Here is a 17844-nt window from a genome sequence, read left to right as displayed (position 1 = left end):
GGTTTCCCTTGAGGGGAAGCAATGTGCGTTAAGTGTACAGCCAGTGCCGGATTTTACGTATAAGCTAAACAAACTATAGCTTAAGGCCCACTCTCTTGAGGGCCCCCAAAAAATTAAAAGAAAAAAAAACCTGGATGTACATTTCCAAAATATAAGATAAAAAACAAATAAAATGGCTTTAGATACCTATGAGGTCCATAAATGACCATATAGCATATATTCAACACAAACAACAGCGACAATTTGTTGTTGACAAAGGACAGCTGTACGAATAAAGGGCCCCATTACCTTCAGTAGCTAAGGGCCTCATCAAACCTAAATCTGGCCCTTTGTACGGCGCATGAAATCTTCATAAAATGTTGAGGCGGATGCACAACATACTGTTAGCATGCATCCAATACACATTTAAAGCGTACAAATCCTGGGAACCGTAGTCTTTTTGAGGGTCCTGGGAGTTTTAGGCCTGTAATGATGTGGGAGAATTCATGTGCTTTAAATGTGTATTGAATAATAATAATAATAAATTTTATTTATACCCCTCCCTCCCCGGCCAGAGCCGGGCTCAGGGCAGCTAACACCAATAAAATTTCAGTAAAAACATAATAAGGCCTTAAGGGTACAGGGTCATTCAGTCTCCTTTTCCCTGACCCTGTTTTCCTTCCCCATGCTTTCCAGTCTGTCCCATCTCCCTTTCCAGCTAATGCCATGCTCTGCAGCTGTGGCGAAGATGCTTGAGGAGAAAGGAGACGTTGCTGTTATTACTCATTTCATTCCTGCTTTATGTTTTTATGGGGGGTGGGGGTTGCGGAAATCTCAAAGCGGTTTACAAGCTGCATTAAACCATCCCTCCCTTGGAGGTCTTTCAGCAGAGGTTGGGTGGCTGTCTGTCGTGGATGCTTTAGTTGAGATTCCTGCTTTTCAGGAAGTTGGACTAGATGACGATTCTGTGATCCAATGAAACAAAATAAAGCGTCGCTGAAGAAATTGGGGCATCAGTGCTGGATTTACGTTTAAGCGAAACAAGCTATAGCTTAGGACACCACTCTCTTGGAGGCCCCCCAAAAAATTAAAGGAGAAAAAACACTGGATGTACATTTCCAAAATATAAGATAAAATACAAATAAAACCTACATACAGCAACAGTGTTTTGTGTTGTGTAGGCTCCTCTGATGTAAGTCATGGGCCCTACCTGCTAGCCTGCTCCCTAAAATATCACTGGTTTGCTCATTTCTATATGGCTTTAGATACCCATTAGGTCCATAAATTGCCATATAGCATATATTCAACACAAAAAACAGCGACGATTTGTTGTTGACAAAGGAGAGCTGGACATATAAAGGGCCCCATTACCTTCAGTAGCTGAGGGCCTCATCAAACCTAAATCCGGCCCTGTTGGGGCAACATAATTAACAGGGCACTGAAATATTAAAGAGGTCGAAACGAAACATTGCTAAGGGAAGTCGGATATAAAACACGCATTTCAAACGGCACAATTAGCAAGAGAATAAAAGCAGAATACAAGGTATCTGCTGCCGTCGTCGATGGTGGTTCATGTGGGCAGAAGCAGCTGCAGAAGCTCAGGCCCCGTGACTTGAGTCTGCACTGAGAGGCAGCCAAGATGGCGCAGCAGCCTTAGCTTTTTGCAGCTGGAGTCAGTCCAGGCAAGGACTTGCCACTCCCTCCCCTAATCGCATTTCCCTCTCCCCCTTTTCTGCTTCTCCTCGCAGAGACTTGGCTCTGATCGTGGCTGCTTTGGCATACAACCAGTGGTTCACCAAACTCTACTGCAAGGACTTGCGGCTGGTAGGTCTCCCAAACTCTGGGCAGGCGACTGGGTGCCGATTGGGTCAGGAGGCAAGGAGGCTACCATTAGGTGGTGCCAGAGCCCACAACTGGCAGAGCCAAGTAATTCAAGTTTGGTCCTCCTCCCTGTCGAGTCCTGCAAAGGCCACTCTTGAGACGAAGGAGGAGGAATTCTGACAGCCAATGACAACCCCGGGACTGGTTGTTAAGCAGGAAGGCAAGTCGGGGGCTGGCCGACAGGAGTGCAGTGTAGTGGTTAGCGTGCCAGACGAAGATCTGGGAGAGACCAGGGTTCAATTTCCCACTCGGCCCACGAAGCTCACTACTGGGTGACCTTGGGTCAGTCTCAGTGCCTCTCAGCCTGAGGTAAAGGTAAAGGGACCCCTGACCAACAAGCCTGCTATCCCAGCTATCCCAGCCTGGTTAGCCCTCTAAAAACTCTGATAAGTTAAAGGGACCCCTGATCATTAGGTCCAGTCGTGGCCGACTCTGGGGTTGCGGCGCTCATCTCGCTTTATTGGCTGAGGGAGCCGGCGTACAGCTTCTGGGTCATGTGGCCAGCATGACTAAGCCGCTTCTGGCGAACCAGAGCAGCGCACGGAAACGCCGTTTACCTTCCCGCCGGAGTGGTACCTATTTATCTACTTGCACTTTGACGTGCTTTTGAACCGCTAGGTTGGCAGGAGCAGGGACTGAGCAACGGGAGCTCACCCCGTCGTGGGGATTCGAACCGCCGACCTTCTGATTGGCAAGTCCTAGGCGCTGTGGTTTAACCCACATAGGTTGGGCAGAAATGCAGTAAAATAAAAATAAATTTTAAAAAGAACGAGTGCCTCCACTGACAGGAACCAAATGGGTACGTGGAACAAAGAATTTCCTTCACTCTTAAGATAACCCACACCTGGGATTTTTGCTCCTCCTCCAGTCTTAGAGGAATGGCTGTTCAGAGGAATGGCTGCCAGCTTTGGCAATAATAATAGTAATAATAATAATTTAATATGTGTACCTGCCCATCTAGCTGGATTTCTGCCGCCACTCTGGGCGGCTTCCAACAAAAGGCAGCAGCGATGCTCGGTCCAGGTTTGCCCTGAGCGTCGCCTCCCACCGTTAACTCCCTTCCCACTGAAGGAATGGGTTTCCCAAATCTAAAGCCTGCCTGTGCAGTCAGTCTGAAACGGGCCCCAAAATCCCCATTTTTCCTTCTCCAAGGGCCCATTAGCTAAAAACCATTAACTTGAGCACTTGAGCCAATGTATAACAGGAACCCAGCTGTATAAACAAAGCCCTCTCCTTTATCAGTCTGTGACGCTTAATGGATGGCCTTGTCAGTTCCGAAGTGGAGACGGGATGGCAGGGCTGGGGCTTATCTTATCTTGTAGGTTGTAAATATCCTGACACACTGACGCACAGACTCTGCAAGACAGGGTCTGTCAGCCCTCACGGCCGGAGATAGAGATGGCGTCAAGGGAAACTCCTATAGCTGAGTGACCCTCTTAACCCCAAGATAAGAGTACAGGAACAGGGACATCTGTTTATGTTTATGGATGTCAACTTACGTGTATGAACATACGAGGCTGGATTCCTGGGGAAGGGGGGAGAGGGTGCCTGGAGGATATATATATACTGTGTGAAATCTCTCTTTCTTCGGACTTGCTGTGAACTGACCACGCAAGTGCCTTTCTGCTACTCCGGAGAGCAGAAATAAAGAATATAATAATAATAATATCAACAACAACAACAATAATAATAATTTGTTATTTATACCCCACCCATGTGGCTGGGTTTCCCCAGCCACTCTGGGTGGCTTCCAACTGAATATTAAAAACAATACAGCATTAGACATTAAAAACTTCCCTAAAGAGGGCTGCCTTCAGCTGTTTTTTAAAAGCAAATAGTTGTTTATTACCTTGATACCTTGATACTTGCTGGGAGGGCGTTCCACAGGGCAGGCGCCACTACCGAGAAGGCCCTCTGCCTGGTTCCCTGTAACCTTACTTCTCGCAATGAGGGAACCGCCAGAAGGCCCTTGGCGCTGGATCTCAGTGTCCGGGCAGAACGATGGGGGTGGAGACGCTCCTTCAGATATACTGGACCGAGGCCGTTTAGGGCTTTCAAGGTCAGCACCAACACTTTGCATTGTGCTCGAAAACTTACTGAGAGCCAATGTAGGTCTTTCAAGACCGGTGTTATATGGTCTCGGTGGCCGCTCCCAGTCACCAGTCTAGCTGCCGCATTCTGGATTAATTGCAGTTTCCGGGTCACCTTCAAAGGTAGCCCCACGTGCATTGCAGTAGTCCAATCTCTTTCTCGGAATCAACCTCGGTGTCTTTTAACTCCTTCCTCCCTCTCTGGGAGCAACGCTCACCCTACCAATCGGTAAAGTCTAAGCACCCCGTTCGAAGCACCCACCAAAACCTTCCCTGGCACCCACCCCTCTTCTTTCCTCCCTAGGGCTCCGAGGTCGCTGAGCAGGTTCTCCACACGGTGAGCAAATCCCACCACCTAGAGGAGCTGGTGCTGGACAATGCGGGGTTAAAAACGTGAGGCATTGCTAGATTCACCTTTGCGCCGCTGCATGCGGATTGGGGGCGGGGGAGAGAGAGTCTTCCGGTTTTTGTAGGTGCCTTTCGGCCGGGGACAAGCCCATGCACGATGCTGAGGGTATGCCGCAAAGTATCGGGTCCAGTTTTTGCGGTGCGCACCTTCAGCACTGGACTTTCTGCACATTGCTGTACTTTCAGTCGCAGAGAGCCTGTTTCTATTGCTATTGCTATTTCATCACTTGCAGTCTGCACCAGTGGGAGGGGCCTGGTGGAATGGGAGGGGCCTGGTGGAATGGGAGGGGCTTGGTGGAATGGGAGGGGCTTGGTGGAATGGGAGGGGCCTGGTGGAATGGGAGGGGCTTGTGGATCATATCCCCAGACGTTTCCTGTTCTGGACACGTAATGCAGGTCTTTCTGTACCTGCGCATGCACACCTTTTCAAAGAAATATTCATAAATCCCAGTAATGTCATTTTAAGGTTGCAGGTTTTTCTCCCAATATGGGGCAGCTGCGTATTCCTGCATCGCAGTGGGTTGGACTAAATGATCCGCAGGGTCCCTTCCAACTCTGCAATCCCACGATTCTTTGAATACTCTGGGGTTTTGCTGCTTTGCCGCAATAAAAACATACCACCTTGCAAAGGTGTGTACACCCTAAAAGATGAGTTTAAGGAGAAAAAAACCTGTAAAATGAATATCAGTTGAGTACACGAGCGCATATACTAGCAGCCTTGTTTACCATGGTTTGGAATGGGCAAAATTGAAGTTTATTCTGGTTTCCTTGTGAGTGGAGATAGTCATTTCTTTCTTTTTGAAAAAAAAGAAAACAATACTGAGACCTTGTGGAAGGGTGATATTCACCTGACAAGACTTCCACTATCATCTGTCTATCTGTCTGTCTGTCTGTCTGTCTATCTATCTATCTATCTATCTATCTATCTATCTATCTATCCATCCATCCACACCAGGCACAGGCAAACTCGGCCCTCCAGATATTTTGAGACTACAATTCCCATCATCCCTGACCACTGCTCCTGTTAGCTAGGGATGATGGGAGTTGTAGTCCCAAAACATCTGGAGGGCCGAACTTGACTATGCCTGATACACACACACACACACACACACACACACACACACACACACAGAGCGGTACCTCAGGGTCATGGGTCCAAGCCCCACATTGGGCAAAAGATTCCTTCATTGCAGGGGGTTGGGCTAGATGACCCTGGGGGTCCCTTCCAACTCTGCAGTTCTGCGATTCTGATTCTATGTGTAACTCCCTTCTAAACATGCTGAGATTCAAGCGCATCTTCCACATGTGGCTGTGAGTGTCAGTTGGTTCCCTCGGGCTGCTGTGAAACAATATGGCAAGAGAGCTTTTTTTTTTTTTAAGCCTGAAGGCAGCAATTCAAATTTTATTTATTATTTTCATTTTTGTGCATTTCAATAATTTTACAATCATTTTAACATTTTGAAACTTGACTTCCTTCCCTCTCTTTTTGCGGTTCCTTAAATTTATTCCAACCATACGTTGAAAGGGCTACGAGACAATCTTCTCTCAACTGGTCTCCTCCACAGGTCTGCATCCTATCAGCAAAACGTGACGGTTTTAAAATACAATGGTACCTCGGGTTAAGTACTTAATTTGTTCTGGAGGTCTTAACCTGAAACTGTTCTTAACCTGAGGTACCACTTTAGCTAATGGGGCCTCCTGCTGCTGCCGTGCCGCTGAAGCACAATTTCTGTTCTCATCCTGAAGCAAAGTTATTAACCCGAGGTAATATTTCTGGGTTAGCGGAGTCTGTAACCTGAAGCGTATGTAACCCGAGGTACAACTGTACAGGATTATGAGTACGATAGAAAACATGCTTTGTTTCAATTAATTCACACAAGGGTGTACGTGAACAAATGCAACCATCTTAATTATGAAAGGAGATCTCACTCCTGTCTCATCTTGGCCCTGCGACCCTTGATTCAATCCAGCTTCCCCTGTGACTTCCCTGCTGTGGAGCTTTCCTCTCACTTGTTTTTATCTCTCCTGGTGCTTTTGCAGAGATTTCGCCCTGAAACTGGCCTGCGTCCTGGCAGAGAACCCAAACGCCGTCCTCCATGCCCTCACCCTCTCCCACAACCCCTTGGAGGACAAAGGTGAGGAGGTTTTCTGAACCAACAGGGCCTTTGGGGTAAGAAAAGCTTTTCTGCTCTTCGTTCATCTTCGCCCCACTTTGCTTCTCGTCCCCCTTGAACAGGTCTCAGCGCCTTGAGCCAGCAACTTCTGTGTTTCCCCAAAGGCCTCAGCAAACTTTGCCTTTCCAAGACCAGCATCACTGCTAAAGGTATCAGGCAAAATTGTGTACAAGGAACAGGTGTATAAGGAGAAATTCAGACTCAAATGCTGAGGGATGTTGATGAGGTTTATTATTTTTTAAAGTAATAATCGCGAACCACTTCCCTCACGAGTTGTGAACAGGGAAGCGTTCAAAGAGCTACATAAACTGAACGGTGGTGACTATTCGTGGGCCTGTTTTCCTTTCCCAGGACTCGCCATTCTGTGCCAGACCTTTGGAGCCAACCCAGCCTTCACCAGCTCCCTCCGCCATCTTGACCTGAGCAAAAACCCAGGGTTACTGGGGACGGAGGAGGCGAACGTGAGTGACCCCAGCCTGCAACTTTTGCGGTGATGCAATTGTGGTGCATTTATATTGGATGGCCACACATAGCTCTGCTTTCCTAATTGTTCTGCTTTTTTCCTCAGTGTTATCACCCTGGGTAGATTTGCACGATACATTTAGTGCGCCATGATACTGCTTTAAGCAGTCCTAGGCGTTCCCCAAAGCATTCTGGGAGCTGTAGTTCAGTGAAGGTGCTGAGAGTTGTTCGGAGACATCTATTCCCCTCACAGTGCTACGATTCCCAGAGTTCCCTGGGAAGAGAGCGACTGTTAAGAATTGTAACTCTGTGAGGGGACTAGGCATTTCCTCACAACTCTCGGCCCCTTAAACTACAGCTCCCAGGATGCTTTGGGGGAAGCCTTGACCACCTAAAGATTGATAGATGAAAATCTTTATTTGCGCCAGCCGCAAGCCATAGCAAAGGAATCAAATACAGCAAAATACCGATATAGATAGATGGCTAGCTATACAAAATACAGTGGTACCTTGGTTTACAACCATAATCTGTTCTGGAGGTCCGGTTGTAAACCAAAACAGGTTGTAACCCAAGGCGTGCTTTCGCCAATGGGCCCTCCCCAAAAAAGGGGGGGTTGTAACAAAAATAAAATGGGTTGTAATCCAAAAAAAGGGACACGCACTTCCGGGTTTGAGGTGGTTGTTCTGCCTGGTGTCGCCACCGCTCCATGTACTTCGTCCCCTCTCACCCCTTTCCTTTCCCCTCTTTTTTAGGGCTTCTATTCCTTCCTGGCCCAGCCCAACGCACTGGTTCACCTGGACCTCTCGTCCACAGACTGCGCCGTGGATGCCGTAAGGTTTTAAGAGAGCTGCAGACTCCGGGGGCGGGGGGGCGGGGGCAAGGGTGATGTGGAAAGTATGCCGGGTTGCGAGGTGCCGATACAGGAAGGAGGGATGGCCCCAGCCCCTTAGTGACCGGGATAATCACTCATTCCTCCTCCTCTTGGGTGTCCTTTAAAAAAACACAACATTAGTTTTTTTTAACATATCATTTCCAACATTCATATAGCACAATTTCTTATCTCACACAATATTTTTGACTTCCATCAACTCCTCTGATGATTTTCCGTTTTTATCACTTATTCTGCATTTCTTAATTTCTCTATTACTCTTAAATATCATTAACTAATAATTCTCCTCATAGTTTTTCTTGTAATATTTCCTTACAAAACTTATTGCAGTCCTACTAGCGCAGTCTGTTCATTACCATTACTTTTCAAATAGTTCGTATATTTACTCCAGTCTTCTAAGAATCTCTGGTCCCGCAGGTTTCGAATCCTTCCTGTTAATTTATCTAACTCTGCATAGTCCATCAGTTTCATCCTCCATTCTTCTTTCGTCGGTAATTCTTCTTGTTTCCATTTTTGTGCCAATAATATTCTTGCTGCCGTCATTGCATAGAAAAACAACTTACAATCCTGTCTATTTATATCATCTCCTACAATGCCAAGTAAAAATGCCTCCTCCTTTTGGGTGTCTGTCTTGCCAGTGTCTGTCTTGTCAGTGTCTGTCTATCTTGTCAGAGAGCCAGTGTGGTGTAGTGGTTAAGAGCGGTGGACTTGTAATCTGGTGAACCGGGTTCGCGTCTCCGCTCCTCCACATGCAGCTGCTGGGTGACCTTGGACCAGTCACACTTCTCTGAAGTCTCTCAGCCCCACTCAACTCACAGAGTGTTTGTTGTGGATGAGGAAGGGAAAGAAGATTGTTAGCCGCTTTGAGACTCCTTCAGGTAGTGATCAAGCGGGATATCAAATCCAAACTCATCTTTTTCTTCTTGTCTATCTGTCCCCATAGCTCTTTGGGGCGCTGTTGCATGGCTGCTGCCCACGGCTTAGCTACCTCAACCTGGCACGGAACACCTTCTCCCACAGGTAAGAAACTCCCCTCGTCTCCAGGAGACCCTCCGGTCGGATCAACTTCTGGATGCTCAGAGCGGCGGTGGCGGGGTGGGGTAAATGGCTTCTATGGTGGCCTTTGGCTTGGAATCAATTTGATTCCCCCCCCCTTCCTTCCTTCCTTCCTTCCTTCCTTCCTTCCTTCCTTCCTTTCTCCTTCTGTGATGGAACTCCTATTTGGGGACTTCCCTGTCTTTTTTCTGGCTCATGTAGGACCAGTCTGGATAGTTAGCCTTGGTGAAGACTGGACATTTTCATCCCCCAAAAAGTTTTTAATTTGAATTTCCACTGAAATGAGGCTGTGTTTTAATGTTTCAATGTTGTATTTTAATCTTGTTTTTAAGTTGTATTTCAAATCAATTGTTTTTATATCGGGTGTTAGCCTCCTCTTGGCTGGGGAGGGCAGGGTATAAATAAAATTATTATTATTATTATTATTATTATTATTATTATTATTATTATTATTCCTGTGTCTCCCTCTGCAGGAAAGGAAAGGGACTGCAGCCATCTCTCAAGCAGTTTTTCTGCAGTGCCTATTCCCTCACCTATGTGAACCTGTCAGGCATCAAAATACCCGTGGAGGCATTAAGGTGAGCACCCGCCACTCACCCGCCCTGCAGCCTGTCGCTCCAAAAACACTGTGCACGTGCGTGTTAAGGCTTTATTCCGCCATTAGGTTTTCCAGCTGGCCACTTTGAGCGCCCCCCTCTCGGGTTGCCGGGTCTCTGGAACACAGAAAGACCCCTTAAGGTTGACAATAACAATAATTTTATTTGTATCCCGCCCTACCCGGCCAAAGCCGGGCTCAGAGCGGCTAACATAATAAAAATCAGACAATATGCATAATACAATATACAATATGCAAGTGAAATAACATTCAACATTCATTAAAATAATATAGACTATTAAATATGGCGAATCAAAATGGAGGATTTTGCAGCACTGAACAAGATACAGTGGTGCCCCGCAAGACGAATGCCTCGCAAGACAGAAAACTCGGTAGACGAAAGAGTTTTCCATTTTGGAGGTGCTTCGCAAAACAAATTTCCTATGGGCTTGCTTCGCAAGACGAAAATGTATTGCGAGTTCCTGTGGGTTTTTTTCCCTTTCCCCCCTTTTTCTAAGCCGCTTATCCGCTAAGCCGATAAGCCGCTAAAAGCCACTAATGGCGCTAATCCGCTAAGCTGTCAATGGGCTTGCTTCGCAAGACGAAATACCGCTAGACGAAGAGACTCGCAGAACGGATTCTTTTCGTCTTGCGAGGCACCACTGTATCTTTGATTTTATGCGTGAAGCAAGAAGAAAAAAGTATTATAGGATTCGAACAAGAATGAGCTTCTTTTTTGAGTCGGACCTTTTGGTCTATCTAGCTCAGCATTTCGTACACTGACTGGCAGCAGGTGCCCAGGGTTTCAGACAGGGGATGTTCCCAGCTCCCGGGACAGTCTGCATGCAAAGCTCTGTCCCTGAGGTGTCTTTGAGACTCATGAGATGGGGTGTAGTGACCTCAGACCAAGGGGGACCTCATGATGTCATGGGGTCACCATCCCACAAAAGACACAAAAAAAGAAGCAAAACTAATACATGGAATGCGGTCCAGTGGTAAGGACAATGACTTCTTCTTCTTTTATTATTTGTACCCTGCCTAGCTGACTGGTTTGCCCAAGCCACTCTGGCCAGCATCCAACAAAATATAGAAACACAGTAAGACATACACCTGACATTAAAAACGTCCCTGTACAGGGATGCCTTCAGATGTCTTCTAAAAGTCAGGTAGTTGTTTATTTCCTTGATGGGAGGGTGTTCCACAGGGCGGCGCCACCACCGAGAAGGCCCTCTGCCTGGTTCCCTGTAACCTCACTTCTTGCAGTGAGGGAACCACCAGAAGGCCCTTGGAGCTGGACTTCAGTGTCCAGGCTGAACGAAGAAGAGACACGAAGGCCCAGAAGGATGAGAGCATTTCTGTGCCTTGCCTGTTGCTCTGGGAAGGGAATAGCGGCTTCTTCATAACTCTCAGCGCCTTTAACTACACTTCCCAGGATTCTCTTGGGGAAGCCAATTCTGTTTAAAGCAGTATGATACTGCTTTAAATGCATAGTGCGGATGGGACCTTCAACACGTGGACATTACCAGAGTGAGGGTGGCTGGTGTAGGGTAACAGGCTAGCTAGCTCCCAGGACTTCTGAGAAACTACAGTTTCCCGCAACATTCTCACATGATTGCCATGACGAACCTAAGACTGGCTCAAGCTTCCAGTGCCATGTCCATGGGCTCTGCTGCCCTCTGCTGGAGGGAGGCCCCGACTATTTGAGTGATAGCCACCACCTCGGAAAGCTGTAAACTTTGTACTGTTAGATTTTTACCGTGTACAGTGGTACCTTGGGTTAAGTACTTAATTCGTTCCGGAGGTCCGTTCTTAACCTGAAACTGTTCTTAACCTGAAGCACCACTTTAGCTAATGGGGCCTCCTCCTGCTGCTGCCGCGCTGCCGTGCTGTTCTCATCCTGAAGCAAAGTTCTTAACCCGAGGTACTGTTTCTGGGTTAGCGGAGTCTGTCACCTGAAGCGTATGTAACCTGAAGCGTATGTAACCCGAGGTACCACTGTATATATATTGCTGCACAATGCTTTATTATACTGTGTGTATAGAAACACAAATGGGGGTTAGACAAATTCACGCAGAACAAGGCTCTCAACGATCACTGGTGACAATGGTTGCGTCCCTTGCTGCCCGGCCACAGCAGAGCACAGTGGCGGGAGAGGTCAGCCAAACAGCCAAGTCTTGAGGGGGGGTACTTGGGGGTACTTGGCTGACAGATTGTGAAGCTGAGGCTCCAGTACTTTGGCCACCTCATGAGAAGAGAAGACTCCCTGGAGAAGACCCTGATGTTGGGAAAGATGGAGGGCCCAAGGAGAAGGGGGCGACAGAGGACGAGATGGTGGGACAGTGTTCTCGAAGCTACCAGCATGAGTTTGACCAAACTGCGGGAGGCAGTGGAGGACAGAGGTGCCTGGCGTTCTCTGGTCCATAGGGTCACGAAGAGTCTGACACGACTAAACGACTAAACAACAACAACAACTTGGCTGCAGGCAGAGTCTGTATACAAGGTCCAGTCCAGTCCTAAGGTCAGGAGTATCTCAGTTCACTTAGTCAGATGATCCGGGGGGGGTGTCAAGAAAGTCGAGGGTCACAAGAAGCAAGAATCAGCAAGGTCTGGCCAGGAGTCACAAACGTCATTTCCAGCAACTGACTGAGGCTGGAAACCCTGTTTAAGAACCAGCTGGTTCACATCAGGAGCAAGAAGGCTGGTCAGAGCAAGTGGAGTCACTCTGCTTCCTGCCCCTTCAGGCTTCTGCTCAGCAGGCGAAGCAAATTCCCGGCCCATGACAACAATGGCTGTTCTCTCCCTCTGCGTCAAAGGAGCAGTCAGTAATCAGACACTTCAAAGATGGCGTTAACTCTTCATCAGCAAAAACACGACCTCCACAGACTTGGTTGAATGTCAGGCATCATGAGCAGAGCTGCTTGTTCCCTGTGGTTTTCCTCCATGAAAATCATTTGCAGAGACTGAAAGTCCTCTCCTCCTCCTCAGGGGTTTCCCCCAAGGAATCGGAGACTGCGCCTGCATACAGCCAACCTCTCCTCAGCCCCTTTCATGCCTCTTCTGGTTCGGGGTAGGCCACAGAATACCAGTTTCTGAGAACTACAAGCAGAAAGAGTTGACCTTTAAAGCCCTAAACGGCCTCGGTCCAGTATATCTGAAGGAGCGTCTCCACCCCCATCGTTCAGTCCAGTGCCGAGGGCCTTCTGGCGGTTCCCTCATTGCGAGAAGTGAGGTTACAGGGAACCAGACAGAGGGCCTTCTCGGTGGTGGCGCCGCCCTGTGGAACACCCTCCCATCAAGGAAATAAACAACTACCTGACTTTTAGAAGGCATCTGAAGGCAGCTCTGTTTAGGGAAGCTTTTAATGTTTGATGTATTACAGTATTTTAATATTTTTTTTGGAAGCCGCCCAGAGTTGCTGGGGAAGCCCAGCCAGATGGGCGGGGTATAAATAAATAAATAAATAAATAAATAAATAATTTATTATTATTATTATTACTATTATTATTGATGTTGAATTTTCTGCATGCAGAGCAGGATTTTGCTCACTCAGATGCCCCTAGTTCGCTTGTTTAAACCACAATATGTCCTTGCCTTCCTCGCTCAGGTCTCTTTTCCAAGGTCTGTCGGCCAACACCCACCTCAGCGAACTCCACCTGGACCTGAGTGGATGTGAGGTAAATCGGGGTGGGGCGAATGGGGTCGGGCTTCTTGTGCAGACGTCTGTGCAGACAGGAGGCATTGGGGGCCGAGCTGCTTCCATGTGAGGCGATTTACCTCAGAGCTTCCCAGCATCCGTTTGATACGATAGGCCTCTTGAGCTCCCTTTCCTCTCTGAGTCACTCATTAAACCTCTCTCTCTCTTTCTCTTTCTCCAATTTCCTTTCCTTCCTACCTAGTTGCGCTCCCCAGGGGCTCAAGTCCTTCAAGAGCAGCTGTCTGGAATCAGCGCCTTGAGTAGTCTAGATCTTTCTGACAATGGTGAGACCATGATGCTCCCCAGCTGCTGCTCCTGCCTTAATAATAATAATAATAATTATAATAATATTTTATTTATATCCCATCCTCCCCAGCCGATACCGGGCTCAGAGCGGCTAACAACAGTAAAATATTGTGTTTGCCCTTCCTTGTTGCAGATATTGATATTGTGCAGTCTGAAGTGACCAGAAGCATAAGAACTGACTCCTTCTGGAATAAATCATTGTCCAGACCCATTTTTTAAAAATATTCAAACTTTTACTAGCAGATCTCTTTAAAATAAAACAGAATAAAGCAAATCATGTGTCCGAAATATCCATACAATGCCTTGTGCTCTCCAGCACAGGCTCAGCATCTTGCAAAAAACGAAATAATCCAAACAGACCTATAAGCAAAGGTTTCTCTCTCTCCACAGCTTGCATTCCAGCCTCCAGGCTATTTACTCTCCCTTCAGGAGAGCTTCATTTTACATCTTCACGGTTGAGTTTGGGAGAAAAGACTCACAAAGGCAGCTCCCTTCAAAATGGAGATTTGCAACCCAATACCTCTCACAATATGATCTAAGGTTACAACCCTTATGTGTTAGCTACCAGAGAAACAACAATCAGTTATTCATTAACTTAGCAAAAGCTCAGAGTGCTCTCCTTGGCTTTAATATAGCCCCATGGTGGGGAAAAATCCCCATGTTGAATCTTCTGCAATATACCTTCAGCTATTTTTCATTTTTGTGTCAATTAAAGCATTGTACTTAACATTCCTGACCTATCCTGTCACTCCCTCCTCCTCCTCCTCCTCACGCCAGGCTTCGACGCCGACTTGCTGACTCTCGTCCCGGCACTTGGCAGGAACAAGTCTCTGAAGCACCTCTGGCTGGGCAAGAACTTCAATGTCAAATCCCGGTGGGTTTATTTATATATTGAATTTATATACCGCCCTATACCCGGAGGTCTCACGGTGGTTCACAAAACCTGGGCTACATAGAGGTGGATTTAGGGGAGCACAAGGGGTTGGCCAGCGCTGGGCGCTGAGCCAAGAGGGAGCCGCAGGGTACACTGCAATAATGACGAGCAACAGAAGGCGAGAGGCATTTGGGCGCTGAATGTTGCTGTCACACAGGGCACCACTGAAATTTCAAAGCCAAATTCTGCCCCTGGGCCATGTCGCCCCTGGGTTGGGCTATCTAGGACCATCCAGGGCAATGGTGTCATGCTGTAGTTTAGTCACTAGGTGGCGCTGCGCGCTTAAGTTGCTTCCTCGTTTGGAAGGTTTGTGAACCGTTTGACCATAGAGATCTCTGATCGATGTACGAGATGTTGATAAAGTGCGGCTGAAATCCACAATTTAAAAAAAGAAATATGCACAAGTTGATGGTCATTAAAGCACAGGGGGAAACCCAGCGGAACTCTAAAAACAAACTGGAGGTTCCTTTTTGTGGAGAGATTTGTCAAAAGGCAAGCTTGATTCCATCTTATTAAGTTTATTCATGAAGAATCAGAAGCTCCACAAGCCCCTGGCGAGATATGCAAGCGTAGGAGCAGTTCTGCTGCAGAATAATTTCAAGATATACTAAAAAAATCACGCACCCACTGTTGCGTAGGGCCGCAGTGGTGCAAAAACATGGTTACAAAGCACGGATCCACATGGATCCTCAGGATTTTTGCATTGGGTCACCCCAAATTCACCATCAGATCACATAGCATGTCCATGACTACAGCCTGCACCAAAAAAATCACGTGCCCACTGTTTCGTGGGGCCGCAGTGGCACAAAAAACGTGGTTACAAAGCACAGATCCACATGGATTCTCAGGATTTTTGCATTGGGCTACCCCAAACTCACTGTCAAATCACATGTCTGTGGCCACAGCATGAACCACAAAAATAATATACCCACTGTTTCATTCAGAATATTTATTTTCTTGTTTTCCTCCTATAAAAACTAGGTTTGTCTTATGGTCAGGTGCATCTTATAGAGTGAAAAATACGGTGCCTTATAGGGAGCAATTCGTAGATGGAAAATAAACAAATTGCCCTGACACCCCCACGTTGCTCTTGTTCCTCAGTCTGACATTCCCCCTGTTGTCCCTCTGTAGGACCTTGGAGGAAATCCTTCAGAAGATTGTGCAGGTGATCCAGGAAGAGGAGTGTGTAAGTCAGGGGTCAGCAAACTTTTCCAGCAGGGGGCTGGTCAACTGTCCCTCAGACCTTGTGGGGGGGCCGGACTGTATTTTGGAAAAAAGAACGAATTCCTATGCCCCACAAATAACCCAGAGATGCATTTTAAATAAAAGCACACATTCTACTCATGTAAAAACATGCTGATTCCCGGACCATCCGCGGGCCGGATTTACAAGGTGATTGGGCCGGATCCGGCCTCCGGGCCTTAGTTTGCCTACCCATGGTGTAAGTCCTTTGCTGTGCGAAAGTGGTGTGGTGGTTTGTAGACTGAAGAGTGGGGCAGGTGGAGAATTGCAAACTGCTACCTGTGGGGGAAATCAGAGCGACAGTGTGGGTATCTCTGTGGCTGGGTTGCCCGACATACAGTGGTGCCCCGCAAGACGAATGCCTCGCAAGACGGAAAACCCGCAAGACGAAAGGGTTTTCCGTTTGCGAGTTGCTTCGCAAGACGAATTTCCCTATGGGCTTGCTTCGCAAGAAGAAAGCCCATAGGGAAATCTCCGGGGACCTCTTTTAAATGCTGGCGGTGGGGAGCAAAGCCTTTTCCCCCCCTCCGGCCTTCAGAAGAAGTCCAGGAAGGCCAGCGGGGGCCGAAAGGCTTTGCTCCCCACCGCCAGCATTTTAAAAGCGGTCCGGGATAGCAGGGAAGCGCTTCCCGCTATCCCGGACGGCTTTTGAAGGCAGGCAGGGGGGAGCAAAGACTTTTGCCCCCCGCCGGCCTTCAGAAGAGGTCCTGGACCTCTTCTGAAGGCCGGCGGGGGGCAAAAGTCTTTGCTCCCCCCTGCCTGCCTTCCCGGGAGAGCGGAGAAACGCGTTGCGGACGGCTTTTGAAGGCAGGCGCGGGGGAGCAAAGACTTTTGCCCCCCACCAGCCTTCAGAAGAGGTCTTGCGGACGGCTTTTGAAGGCAGGCGCGGGGGAGCAAAGTCTTTGCTCCCCCCCGCCTGCCTTCCCGGGGGCTTTAAAATCGAAGTCCGCTTCTCCGCTGTCCGGGGCGATCTTAAAATGCTGGTGGGTGGCAGCGAAGCCTTCGCTGCCGCCCGCCAGCATTTTAAAAAACCCCGGGACAGCGGAGAAGTCCTCTGCTGTCCCGGGGTTTTTTAAAATGCTGGGGGTGGGAAGAAAAGCCCTTGTCCCCCCCCCCCAGCCTTCAGAAGAGGTCGGGGGACAGACTGTCCCCGGACCTGGTCTGAAGGCGGTTTCCATAGGAACGCATTGATTGATTTTCAATGCATTCCTATGGGAAACCGTGCTTCGCAAGACGAAAAACTCGCAAGACGAAAAAACTTGCGGAACGAATTAATTTCGTCTTGCGAGGCACCACTGTATTTTCTTTGCTTGGGTCCCCCCCCCCCATTTGAGCAGGGAAACGGAGATGAGGACAGAGCAGGTTTTAACCACCGCCCTGCTTTTTCCTGATCTAAATGGACCCCCAACACAGAGACACAAATCTACTATTAGCCTCTTTGGGACCACAAATGCTGGAGCCTGTATTTTATAGGTTTTAAAGATAAGCGAGGTTGGCTTCTAAAACAAACATACGTTTATTTATTGCCGTTGATTTATTAAATTTGTATACAGCCCTTTATCAACAGACCTCAGAGCGGTTCACAACATAAAATGATGATATAAAAAACACAGAATACATAATAAAAATGAGAACAACAACAGAGCAGTGATCCCACCCCCACCCTTCCACAACGCATTTTAAAAGAGATCGGATTTCAATCAGCCAAAGGGCTGGTTAAAGAGGAACATTTTTGTCTGGCTCCTCAAAGTATACAGTGGTACCTCGGTTTACGAACTTAATCCATTCCGGAAGTCCGTTCTTAAACCGAAACCATTCTTAAACCGAGGCGCACTTTCCCTAAGGAGGCCTCCCGCTGCAGTGCCCTTCTATCATTCGGATTCCGTTCTTAGACCGAGGTAAAGTTCACAAACCGGGACACTACGTCCGGTTTTGCGGAGTTCGTAAACCGAATTGTTTGTAATAATAATAATAATAATAATAATAATAATAATAATAATAATAATTTATACCCTGCCCGTCCCGGTTCATAAAACCATGCTCAGGGTGGCTAACAACAAATTTAAAACACTTAATTAATGCAACAAAAAACAGTATAAAATACAGTATAAAACGTGAATGACAATAAATTCAG

The 17844-nt window shown here is 47.6% G+C and overlaps 1 protein-coding gene across 3 annotated transcripts in view; it reads left to right on the top strand.

The window, feature by feature from the left end:
* The window catches only part of CARMIL3 (capping protein regulator and myosin 1 linker 3), an 85838-nt gene that overhangs the window by 35973 nt on the left and 32021 nt on the right, over window positions 1-17844 (top strand). For all 3 annotated transcript variants that reach the window (XM_081886716.1, XM_081886714.1, XM_081886715.1), the window contains exons 9-20: window positions 1728-1803; window positions 4255-4343; window positions 6399-6493; window positions 6595-6681; window positions 6884-6993; window positions 7747-7824; window positions 8827-8903; window positions 9413-9517; window positions 13139-13208; window positions 13431-13512; window positions 14312-14408; window positions 15600-15654. In XM_081886716.1, the coding sequence (XP_081742842.1) occupies window positions 1728-1803; window positions 4255-4343; window positions 6399-6493; window positions 6595-6681; window positions 6884-6993; window positions 7747-7824; window positions 8827-8903; window positions 9413-9517; window positions 13139-13208; window positions 13431-13512; window positions 14312-14408; window positions 15600-15654 (1021 nt within the window). The remainder of the gene's footprint in view (window positions 1-1727; window positions 1804-4254; window positions 4344-6398; window positions 6494-6594; window positions 6682-6883; window positions 6994-7746; window positions 7825-8826; window positions 8904-9412; window positions 9518-13138; window positions 13209-13430; window positions 13513-14311; window positions 14409-15599; window positions 15655-17844) is intronic.

The sequence above is a fragment of the Podarcis melisellensis genome, assembly GCF_964234715.1.
Source record: "Podarcis melisellensis genome assembly, chromosome: 13".
NCBI lineage: Eukaryota > Metazoa > Chordata > Lepidosauria > Squamata > Lacertidae > Podarcis > Podarcis melisellensis.
This window is presented reverse-complemented; position numbering and strand designations above follow the sequence as displayed.